The 12,155-nt window shown below is 58.8% G+C and overlaps 1 protein-coding gene across 3 annotated transcripts in view; it reads right to left on the bottom strand.

The window, feature by feature from the left end:
• Positions 1 to 12,155, bottom strand: part of AGO2 (argonaute RISC catalytic component 2) — a 93,865-nt gene that overhangs the window by 20,787 nt on the left and 60,923 nt on the right. For all 3 annotated transcript variants that reach the window (XM_059165545.1, XM_059165544.1, XM_059165546.1), the window contains exons 3-6: positions 10,326 to 10,446; positions 3,333 to 3,514; positions 1,156 to 1,292; positions 318 to 452 (exon numbers count right to left, since the gene is read on the bottom strand). In XM_059165545.1, coding sequence (XP_059021528.1) covers positions 318 to 452; positions 1,156 to 1,292; positions 3,333 to 3,514; positions 10,326 to 10,446 — 575 coding nt within the window. The remainder of the gene's footprint in view (positions 1 to 317; positions 453 to 1,155; positions 1,293 to 3,332; positions 3,515 to 10,325; positions 10,447 to 12,155) is intronic.

Here is a 12,155-nt window from a genome sequence, read left to right as displayed (position 1 = left end):
CCTGAGGGGTGAGCTGGCGGGTGGGGACAGATGCTGCCGGGGATGTGAGGCCGGAGAACAACAAGGCACAGAAGCGTGCGCTACGGGCTCTCTGGTCCGGGAGTCCAGGGACGTGCAGGCCACCAGTCACCGACTCGCCTCCGTGGAGAGCCATTATACTCAGAACATCACTGTTGCCGAGCTGTGACATGGCTTGGCTCGTCTCTGTGGGAATTCATCGGACGGCTGACTGTGCTCGCCACCTCCTCCCCAGCAGGAGCTCAGGAAGGGCAGCAAGGGGGGAGAGTCGGGGCCACACGTGCGAGACAGGGACCCACCTTTGATTTCTTTGGTAAACTTGACCCTTTGGGAATCTGTCAGAGGTTTCTGTTGTTCTTCAATACTTTTAAAATCCAAAACTTCACAAACAAACTCGATTACCGGCTGTGCCTTATAAAACGCAGTTGCTGAGACTGTCGTTGGGAACAAAAGAAAAGCAAGGGGTGAGGTGAGGTGTGTCCCCAGCAGGCCGGCCGCCTGGCCTCTGCTCCCCGCCATCTCCGGGGTGCACCTCCGGGTCCTGTGGTTGGGACAGCACGAGCAGGGGCCGCCCCATACTCCTTCCGCTCGGGACCCAAAGATAAAGCTGCCCTCTGAGACTCAGAAGCCTTAAGATGAAACTCCGCCAGACCCCAAGAGCCATAACCGGGGACCCTCTGAGGTTTCCCCTTCCTGACGTGATGCAACTCCGAGACTCCCGAGAGGGCAGCGCATCCCGAGCCCGGAGGAGACCAGCCGGGAGGCACCAGAGCAGGCTGGCCCCCAGCCAGCTACCCAGTGCTCCTGCCAACCAGGCAGCAACATGAGAAGGTGAGGCAGAGGGCAGGCCTGGCGCGGGGAAGCCCTGCCTGCTGGACATGGGCAGCAGGATCTGGGAACGAGTCAGGCACGCCGGCCCGTCTCAGCATCCAGAGCGCCAGTCTCTGGAGGGGGCCCTGCAGGTAGCTCTGAGGCTCACGTCTCACAAGCAGGAGAGGAAGGCCGCTGTGACACGGCATCTGCGGCTTGGACGGAGGCCACGTTTGGGAATGGCCACACAGGCGTTTCCCCGGATCTCAGCCCCTCGGCAACGCTCCAACCCCGTCCCCTGACGACAGAGACAGGGGCTTTGCTTACCATCAATATTTAACATCATTTTCCAAAGAGAAGGTCGGACGGACTGATGGAAGCCAAACCACACTTCCCGGCCCCCGCCAAGGGGGTTGGAGCAGCCCTCGGACGCCGTGAAGAAGGAGCGGCCCACAGGGGTGTACCTGAAACAAGAGCCCTCGTGGGGTCAGACAGGACAGGCGGACACCAAGTCCGCTCATCGTGACAGCCAGCAGGCCCGCGCACAGGTACCCACGGTTCTGCCAGTTTCCTCCGAACCGAACCAGGTCCCCGAGCGGCGTGTGGCAGGTGTCCGTGGCGGACCCTGAGGAACACTGCTGGAGGCACGGCCTCGGAGACCCAGGGCCTCGGCGGCTTCCTCCCTCGAGTGGGTCTCCTGCTTCTCCCCCCGTGGCATCGGACCCCAGGCACGGGCTCTGGCTGCGCAGGCCCTGGGGCGCACGGTGTGTCCCTGGCTCTGGCTCGTGCTTCTGAGCCTCCCCTGCTCATCGACTAGGGCTTCTCTGCACACAGCACCTCACGTCTTTCTCGGGCAGTGCACTGCAGGGACAGCTGGAAGGAGCGTCCACCCGAGGCGGCCGGACCGAAGCAGCCCCGGGCCCAGGGAGCCCGGCTGCCCTGTCTAGGACTGTGTCGGGACATGGCACCCAGCATCTAGTGGCCGCTCCACGCGGCCTCTCTGCAGGGCAGGGGCTCAATGTGTGTGTGTGTGGGGGTGGGGGTGAGGGGTGCAGCCTCCCAGGCGGGACGGCGAGGTGGACATGTGGGAAGACCTGCAGGCCTTCAGGTCCCCGCTGCCCCCAGGGCACAGAGAGCAGGAGGCCCAGTGCGTGAGGCAGACGCCTTACTGCGGCAGCGCCGGTGATGCCTGGATCCCGGGACGTGCCTTACAGAGGATCCAAAAGGAAGATGCGTCTTTGGGGGTCGTGTTATCCACCCCGGGCTGCACTATCCACCAGACTGTGGAGACGGTCCTTTCTCTTCCTTACACGTTATTCCTGCCACTTTTTCTGTTATTTCTCCAAAATGAACGGAGACGTTCCTCCTGATTCTAAAAGTAACACGGTAATTAATTCAAAACTCAGAAAACAAAAATCACAATGATTTCTGCCACTTGTTTGAAGATCGCGTTCAACACTGTGAACTGCCTTTTCCAGATTTATTTTATCCTCACCCACCTGCCTTCCTGCCGACAGATGCTCCGAGCAGAAAGAGATTATATCCTGGAGGCCGGGGGAAGGTCCCTGCACGAGGGACACCCGCCAGCTATCTGGTCACCCCCACCCAAGTCTGGAGACTGAGAACCCCGGGGTCCCTTTAAAATCCAACAAGGCATCCCAGAGCACCTTCTCTCACTACAAAAGAACAAAGGGAGCTCCCCCCCCCTCAAATCTTCGAGCCTTGTCGCTCTGAGGTCAGCATGGACTCATGTCTCTGGTCATTGGTTCATTCAAACGGTTCCCAAAGCCCTGGCAGGTGCCCCACACAAGGAAAGAGCAGGTGGTCCCAGGTCAGAACCCCAAGGTCTGCGCGTGGCCAAGTGGCCTGGCTCCCTTGAGGCTGTGACACGGGGACTAGTGCAGCCCTGCCATGGGGTTGAGCACGAGCCCTCCAAGCGTCCATGCACCCTCTGTCCCGGGAAGTCCAAGTGCAGCCGTCTGTGGGAGAAGAGCCGCCCCGTGGAATAAGCCAGCAGTCCGAAGCACTGTGTCGCCCACGGTCCCTGCCTCCGCGCGGTGGGCACACTGCCAGGTGGGCACTGGGATCAGCCTACTAGTCCCAGTCCTACGCATGGGCGCCACAGACACACCGCGCTCACGGTATCGGCAAGGGAAGGAGCACAAGTGAGCACAGGACGGGCAGGCAGGCCAATTTTTTGTACCGGGTTGAGCATTCTGGTGATTTCTTTTTTTTCCCCTCAAAGTAATCTCTGCCCAACGTGGGGCTCAAACTCACATCCCTGAGATCAGGAGTCACATGCTCTACTGACTGAGCTGGCGAAGGGCCCCTGGTGATTTTTATATTAAAAGTGTTTCATGTTAGTAGCGCAATGATCTTCATCACAGAAACCCGGAACTACCACCACCCCGACTCCCAAATCCCAGTCATCCCTGCACAGGACCTCGCCCCCTCCAGGTCACGCTCCGGGCCGGAGGCAGACGCTCTGCTTCCTTGGTCCTCACCTCATGGACGGCAAATGCCTCATGACCACATCCAGGGCCTGGATCGTCTCAAAGGGGACGCTGGGCAGCCGCCCCGAAAGTGCATCGTGTAACGCCTGTAGGCTCACGCAGGACACCCACTTGATGGACACCTTGAAGATGCGGTCCTTCCCTTCTCCGGGCAGCGTGACCTCCAGCTCCACCTGCCGGGACGGGCAGAGCACATGTTACTCACGCAGCTTCTGGAACATGGCTGGGCTGCGGAATTCAGCCCGTCCTCTACCCCACCAGGCTCACACAGGCGCTGTGACTGATGCGGGGCCGGGGACCACAGCCTGGCCCCGCACACAGAGGCAGCCCAGAGCGAGGCAGCAAGAGGCATGCCCTGAGGCGGCACCACCAGTGTGGGGCACCCCAGACCGGGCGGGGGTCGGAGAGTTGCTTCCTGGTGGAACTGAAGGTGCTGCAGTGGGTCTGGGGGTTCCCATTTCCTGGGTCCCTTAAGAGTCCACTAGCTCAGTTCGCAGTGAAGAGATCAGGAACCAAATGCCTTCTCGGAACAGAGGTGTGGTAAAGCCAACGGCCCAGCGCTAACACCCGCGCCTCCAGATGGGTCTGTGCCCGCCGACGGCGAAGCCTCCGCTTTCCTCTAACCAAACAGGGTCACAGCGAAATGTGGGAACATCGGTCTCTGAACAGGGAATGCGGGTGGCGGGGACCCGTGCCAGGCTCTTTCCCGACGTTCCCGGGTGCTGTTCTACGAGACCAGCTGATCCCAAGGGCACCGGCACCTCCAGGAACAAAACACGCAGAGAAAAAAAGCTTCAACTACGAGACCCATCAGAATCCCCTGAGAAGAAATTAAAACGCTCTGCCAAGCCTCAGAACGCTTGCCACAACAGTGCTCAACGGTCTCCCCCAGCTCTGTCCGAAGACTCTGCTGTGGTAGCGGAAACAGTCTCTTCTGGTGCCTCCCAGGACGCCAGCCACTGCCCCGATGCGGCCACTGAGCACTTGAAACGTGGACAGTGTGGCCGAGGGACTGAGTTTCCAGCTTGTTAACTTTTCCTGAATCCACACTGACACGGTCACGTGTGGCCAGCGACTGGCGTCCTGACAGAGGTCGGGAGCCTGCCCCAATGACCCACTCTCTGAAGCAGACAGCCTCCACCCGGCTGTGAAGCGCCCCTCGCTCCCCCTCACCCCACCCCTCACCCCACCCCTGCCTGGCTCCTCGAGCGCCCGGACCCACCTCTGCCCCATCACTCACGCTCCCGCAGCTCACTGGCCGGTCATCGGAGTATGTCCCCAACATACGGCCAACACAGACCCCACCTAGGGATCAAACATTCTGAATCCTGAAACTAGTATTTATGGCACGTCTAATTTGACAGGTCACGGATTCTATCTACTTTATCCTTAAACATCCAAAGATCCCAGTAGAGGAGACGTGATTCACCACTTCTTATACATAAAAATACAGAGGCTCAAACTGAAGGTCCAACCCGCTCCCCATGCTACCGGGGCCTGTCACCTCAAGGGGAAGCACGACACAGATGCACCTCCCCGGGCCCCCCAAGCCTGCAAGTCCCAGAAGGAAGAGGGTCCACCCTACAGCCCGCAGGCAATGCCCTACCCCTGCGGGTGCCAGGCAAACTCCAAACTCTGGCCTAGGAGCCCCATCCAGGGGAAGCGTGGGGGCCGGACCAGGCTCCTCCCCAGCCTCCCCCCGACAACAGGCTGCAGGCCACTCCCCACTCCCGAGGAGCACCTCCCCTCACGCACTCACAACAGTCAGAGTCACTAGATCCGAGAGTCGCAAGCCGATCCCGTGCACTGAAGTCACCTGCATGCACGTGTCCCGGAGGACACCTGCCTAGCAGCGCTAGGAGTGCCGCCACGCCTGCAGCCACTCCCCAGCCGTGGCCCACAGCCCAGCGCGGGGACAGCTGAGAGAGAGAAGAGACGCCTGCGGGCCCAGGGACCTCAGGACAGAGCAGCGAGTGGCTGCTCCAAGCCACAGAAGGGCCCCTTCCAGAAGGAAATGATAGAGGTTATGGCTGCACACACGGCTGCTAAAACCGAAGACTAGGACCCCGATGAGCTGTCACCTCATGCCTGTCCCAATGGCCGGAATCCAAATGGTACAAATAGGAAGTGTTGGTGAGGATGCGGAGAAACGGGCCATGCTGGGCACCGCTGGCAGGAACGCAGCCGCCGCGGGACACAGCACGGAGGGTCCTCAAAGAGTGGACGGCAGGAGTTCCCACGTGATGCGACCCGGCAACGCCACTACGGGAGACGCGCCCGGGAAAACGGAAACATGAACCGGAAGAAACACGCGTGTCCCTGCACGGGCCACAGCGTTCTCTCCAACAGCCACATGGGAGGGCAGCACGGGCACCGGCCGACGGGGTCGCAGGACGCGGGCTGCGTGTGACGGACAGTGCTCGGTCGTCACGGAGCAGGGCGGCTTGCCGTCTGACACCGCGGGCAGGCCCCAGAGCACATCATGCCAAGTGAAACAGACAAACACCACATGATTTTATTTATATCTAGAATTTAAAAAACAAAACGAACAGAAAAACAGGAAGACTTTTGTAAATCCCGAGAACAAACCAGTGGTCCTGAGAGGGGAGGGGTGGGGGGCCGGGCTAAACGAACGAGGGGAGGAGGGGTGCACGCGTCCGGGCAGTGAAGTCCGTCCCAGGGGTGCCCGGCACAGCCCCGGGAGTGCGGTCAGTCCCGTTCAGGACGCCGTGCGGCAACCACGATCGTCATGGGGAGCATTTCGTAACGCACGCAGCTGTCTCAGTGCTTTGTCGTACACCTGAAACCCGGTCACAGGCGTGTCCACCACACTGCAGCCGCAAATGGCAGTCTGAGCCTGCCCAGCGCCCCGCCGCTCCGGTCCTGCAGGACTGCGACCGGCAGCCACTACGGGAAGAGCCACGCCGGGGCTCAGGCGGCGGGAGAGCCTGTCCTTAAGGAGAGGAGAGTCTGGCCTCAAGCACAAACGAGGTATTTAGGAAGTAATGAGGCCTTCAGATAAACAAACCCAACTTTTCTTTGCAAGAAAGGCACCGCCATACCATTTTGCCACGTCAATTAAGAAAATGTGAAAAAAAGTTAAAAAGCAGTAATTACATGAGGTGATGAACATGTTAATTATAACTTAATTGTGGTGATCATTCCACAACGTACAGACATATCACATCATCCCAGACTTTAAATACAAGCAGTTTCATCTGCCGATTACACCTCCATAAAGCTGGGGAGACGCCTCCATGAGCCAACGGGGGCGGGGCAGGCAGCCGTATGTTCCTTCAGCAAAAGACACTTCTACCATGTTTCAGTGGGTTCCAGCCTGGCCTCCTCTTGGCCCCACATGAGGTAGAATGAGGTCCAGGCCCCGCAAGTCTCTGCTGGGCTCGGTGCCTCAAGAGGCTGGCCAGCAGGCCTATGTGACAGCTTCGGGACAGAGATGGCTTCACAGGACAGGGCAGCATTGGCCTCCAGCTGTGATACACCAGAGGACATCCTCTGTCGGTCTGGGCTGCCAGCGGGCAGAGTCCGTCCACACACCAGGATACTTCGATTTCTGAACAAGCCGCAGTTTTCGGACCCAACGACACAGCAGCCCAAGGCCACTGGCTGGAGGTGGGGGACGCAGGGGCTCCTGGCTCTGGGACCTTCCAGGGCCTGACTGGGGCAGGTGGCTCCATCGGGCTCCCCGGCTGCACCCTGGCCTGGAGGAGGGGGAGCCTGCTGTGAAACTCAACCTCTCCAGATAGACCAAAGCCACACTCTCCAAGTCGCTGGGCCAACAGAGTCCGAGATGCCGTGGGGAGAGTCCCTGCTGGCCCCACGCCCCACAGGAAGCAACAGAGAAAAACTGGATGGAGGAAACAAGCGTGCTCTCGTCCACAGCGCGGCTGTCGTGAGGCCGGGCCCCGTGAGCTCACTGACACCTGTTCCGGGAAAGAGGCAGCCCAGGCAGAGCCCTGGCTGGCCACCTCCCACGGAGCCTGCACAGCCACTCCGTGGGCCATGCAGGTCCCACTGTGGGTGAGCTGTGTGCAGGGAGCTGATACGGAAGGCCCTCTGTGACCACCGGTGGCCAGTCTCCTCAGAAAGCCACTTGTCCCTCCCAATCACTTTGGACAAAATCGCAGTCCTTCCTCATTCATCTTTGAGGGGTGTGGGGACTCGATTACCCTCCCCAGGGGGACCACAGGGACAGCAAGGGGCTACTCTGCCAGCTGTTAGCTGCACCTGCTCAGCACCTCTGACCCAGGCCAACTGGTTTCTCGGTGCGGGGACAGGCACCATGGCTTGACAGGAGGGACCCCCAGCCCTAAGAAGCACAACAGCTCCAAAGAGCAGAAGGGCTGACCCTTCACCTGGACGCGGCCCAAGGAAGGGACCTGCCGGATGGTTCCCCGCCTCCATGGGCTCCGCCTTCAACCCTACTGAGCCTCGGAGCCAGCGCAGAAGCCCCAGCACCTGCTCAGGTGAGCGGGCTTGCGCTCACCGCCCCGGCCGGATGTGGGGCCCAACGCGGAGCAGGCGGGAGCACAAGCCATGCGTCCTGCCCACGTGTGTCCTCCCTTCCCTGCAGGGAGCTGTGCCCCTGGCCTGGCGTGTCACTGCCTTCTAGGAAGCAGACACTCCCGCTTTCCCTGAATAAACAGAGGGCGACGGGAGCCACCAGAAGCTGAAGACCCGGAGAGGGGCCCAAGGCCAGAACCAGTGATGGGAACAAACAACACAGATTCTGATCTTGCAAATCACGCTGTTACTGCAAAGTGGGCCTGCGAGTTAACCCCAAAGTGGATCAACTCTGACAACTTCCTCAGTCTCGGCTTCTCACTTGTGAGGAGCTGGTCTGGCCGTGGCACCAGCCCCCCAAAGGGCTGGAGTTACGGAGCGTGGGCGACTGAGCCCGGGGAAGGCTGCATTACAGGCACCGCCGCCTGTGAGTAAGGGCTATGGGCCACGCCTTGTGCGCAGACCTGGACGGGGCCCCCGCAGCCCCCTCTGGCCGCCCACAGACACAGGCGAAGGCGCAGTAAAGGGTTATCTCTGACTACAGAAGTGCTCACTGCGCAAAGAAAAACACTTTACAAAAAAAAAAGAGTAAAAGAAACAACAAGAGACAATTTGCTACAAGAGTGAGTTCATGGAGCAGGAAAAGGGCCACGTTGTATGCACTCTCACACAGAAGAGATTAACGTCCAGGTATCCCAGCGGTTGGACAGAAACTGAAAAATGATACGCAGCAGTGGCCTGGGGCAGGGTCTCCCTGCTGATGGCTGAACCCACAGGAGAGAGCGTGGAGGACGCACCCCGACCTCTCCGACGGCCAACCACACCACCCGTCTCTGCTGGGTGTGTCGTCCTTGTGACTTGACACCCTGACGGCTCAAAGTTCGATCCGGGACCAGCCATAAGGCCATCACGCAAGGCTGCTTTTTAGAAATGCAGACTCCCATTCCCCCTGGTCGGGCATCAGGGCCACAAGCAGCTCATCACTAGGGGAGATCCTGCTCCCGGCAGGGCTCGCTGAGTCCTCACAGGAACCCCGGGAAACATCTCTCTTTCATAGACACAGCACTCAGGGTTTTAAGATGTCTCAGCCCAGGTCCCACCCCTGGGACAGGGCAACGCAAGGCCCGATTCAACCCAGAGCCTGGTCCACCTCTGCAGCGACAAGTTTTAAATCCGAACGCTGTAGGATTCCCCCACCCCTTCTGAAGGAGAAATGTTCCTATGCCCCGCCTAGTGTCTAATTATAAATGTGTACAGATAAACTGTGAATAAACTCCTTCTGCTTTTTTTCTTATACGACTTTAAACAAAAACAAATGTGCAAATTAAAAACTTCACAATCAATACATTCCAAACGTACCAGCAGGTTTCTTCACAAGGCACAATCCCAACTCCACGGACAGGCAAAGGGTCCCAGGACGCCCTCGAATTCAGAATGTCAGTGTTGGCCAGCCCTGCCGTGCCCACTTTTATCTCGGGGTCCCCCTGAGACCAGCTGGCAAGGAGTCCTTATCACTGCGCAGCCTCCCCCTGCCGTTACGTACTTCACGGGTATCAGAGCACGGCCAAGTCCAAGTGGCGCTGCCGGATGCCAAAACCCCCCACTCTCCCGGCAAGTCAGATGTGCACAAGGAGCTGAGTCACGTCAAGATTAACAAAAGAACAGAAAAGTAAAACCATGTAATGCCCATGGGGAACCCGCAACTTGCTGGCCAGCAGCTTGAGTCTCTAAGCGCCGAGCTGCACTCCCTCCCAGGGACGCGGGGGCTGGAGCCGCTAACTGGGCAGGTCGCTCTCAAAGGTAATCGTCTTTACCGCTCTCGTTGGGAGCAGTAAGTCATTAGGTTGTTTCTCTGCTGTGCTGTTTCTAGAGTCTGCGTGAAGCTCGTGTCTGACCTGAGCCTTACTCTTCTTCTATTAATAAACACAACCTGTTACCGTCCCAGACCAGCCCAGTTGTTGGAAGACATGCCAAGAAGTGACAACTTCTAGGCAGAAATCGTATGACTCTTTAAGTAAAGCCGTGACAACAAAAACAATCAGAAAAGGTGACATTTTCATGCAAGCAGGGTCTGTGGTGATTAATGATCAGTGATTATCAGGCAGGAGAACACTGGCTGCCACGGGGTCCCACCGCCGCCATCACACACATCCTGGCCCCGCGAACGTGCTCTCCACAGGTCTCTGCAGTCCCGCCATGCGACCTGGGCTCCGGTCTGAGGGCGCCGCGCCTGCGTGTGCGGGGGGGTGTGTAGCTCCACAAAGCTCTCGGCTCCTGTCTCTGCACCTGGCCGAGCCCCTGACCCAGGAGAGCACAAGACAGGGAAGGACGTTTCTCCGGGTCTCAGCGTGAAACACCAGCAACCGGCCACCCCTTCCTCCCAGGTGACCGAGCAGATGACAACACGTTTGAATTTTACTTCACTGCACATCGTCCGACCCAAACTCATGCCCATAAACGTACCTTATCCCTCCCGATCGGAAGGGGCATTGCTGTGTACAGATTCTTTCTTCCATCAAACACTGGTTTCCGATCCCCGAAGATCTGTGTTTTAAAGTGCTGGACCATATGTTCCACTATTTCCCTGAAACAGGACAGAATTCAGGCAAAATGTCAATAAAATCAGAGAAACGCACACAAGGACAATAGTCCTCTAGCGCCGGTCTGTGAGCAATTTCAGCACGATGACTTTCAACACTCTTCTGTATGGACTCCGGTGGGTGGACGCTTCCTCGGCCAGTGGGACACAGGAGCGCCGTCCCATGCCGGGCGCCTGCACACCACGCCTGCCACATGACACACGTGCCCTCAACTTCTGGGGGTCCCGTTCCCCAAGCTGGGGGTCCAGACACCACGTGCTCTGCGGGTGACTTGCAGGACACTCTCCGGGACCTCCCACGAGAGCGGACCCCACCCCTCCCTGGTCGACATGGGGGGCTGGCTTGGCCGTGCTCTTGCTCTGTCACTGTAAAGTCCAAAGATGCCCCACGCCCGTGTTTCCGAGGTCTGTGTGACTCGCTTGGCCTTCGGTGCTCCTGGGATCGGCTGTAAGCATGCACCCTGGGTGCCACTACCCTTTCAGCCTGGGCCCCAGAACAAACACCCTAACCTCGCCTTAAAGCCCAGCGGCAGCCTGACCTAAGGGGACGGTCATGACTGCATGGCCATGAGCACGAAACAGGGTCTTTGTTGCGACGGGACTCAGATGCCGGTGCCGCGCGTTCCCTGGGCTTCATAGTGGCAGAAGTCCCGCAAACACACAGGAACCCCTCTGTTGCGGGGCTCTGGAAGCACTGACCTGTGGGCCCCCCGTGACCGCTGTGCCTCGCCGTCCACAGCAGAAAGACGCACAGAAACACACTGAATGGCCAGAGACAGCTCAAATGTCCTGCCGGCTCCTTCTCAGGGGAGAGTGACGCCCCACCCCAGGCTTCCTCCCAAAGCGCCCCATTCAGCACCCTCTGTAGGCATTTCAGGGTGGTTTTGAGGCCTTCTGCTTTAACTCCCCAAATACGTGACTCTTCTTTCACACAAAGCCTCATAAAATACAGACAGGAAAGGCCGTGATACCGGCCCGGGATGGGCTCCACATCTGAGTCACCGTCAGCAGCTCGTGGGCTGTGGGAATGAGGTGACTCCGGCAGCCGGCTGAGGGGAGGAAGACGACGTCCAAGAAACTGCCCTCCGCAGGGGACATCTGATCTCAGCCTAGTTCTAAGATCTTTCTCTGGGACAGGGCTTTGGACATCGCTCAGGAAGCAAGAATTCATTCCATTCCTTTGCCAGAATATGAGGACCGCTGGCCTATGAAGGCTTTCCTTATTCAGACCGGCTTTGCCCAGCCGACCTTCAACCGTGCTAGTCCTGGCAGCTCAGTCTCCAGGGATCCGGCCAACCCTGCCCCAACACCAGGCCCCTAAGAGATGCCCGGGGCAAAAAGAGCCTTTGGGCATCTTCTCTGATGGTTCCACCAAGAACGCACCAGGCCTCTGACTCCTATGGGAGACAATAGTGTCTCCTTGCTGGCCCAGCCCTGTAGCCACCGTGCAGTCTCTCTCCGCATCTCCACATACTGCTCTGGGCCATCATCAGAGAGACGTGGTCTCCAGACCACCGCTCTCCAAGCGTTGAAGACCCCCTCTTCTTGGTCAAGGAGTCCCTGTCCACTCAAGTCCCAGAGAGCCGTATGGAGAGCTCCACTCACACCTGAAGAGCAAGTCGTCCGACTGACTCAAGTTTATCCTGGGCGGAAGACAGAGGACCATGGGCGAATGTCACCAATGAACACGGATG

The sequence above is a fragment of the Mustela lutreola genome, chromosome 3 (genome assembly GCF_030435805.1).
Source record: "Mustela lutreola isolate mMusLut2 chromosome 3, mMusLut2.pri, whole genome shotgun sequence".
NCBI lineage: Eukaryota > Metazoa > Chordata > Mammalia > Carnivora > Mustelidae > Mustela > Mustela lutreola.
The sequence above is the reverse complement of the archived record's forward strand: the minus strand, read 5'-3'. Positions and strand labels throughout refer to the sequence as shown.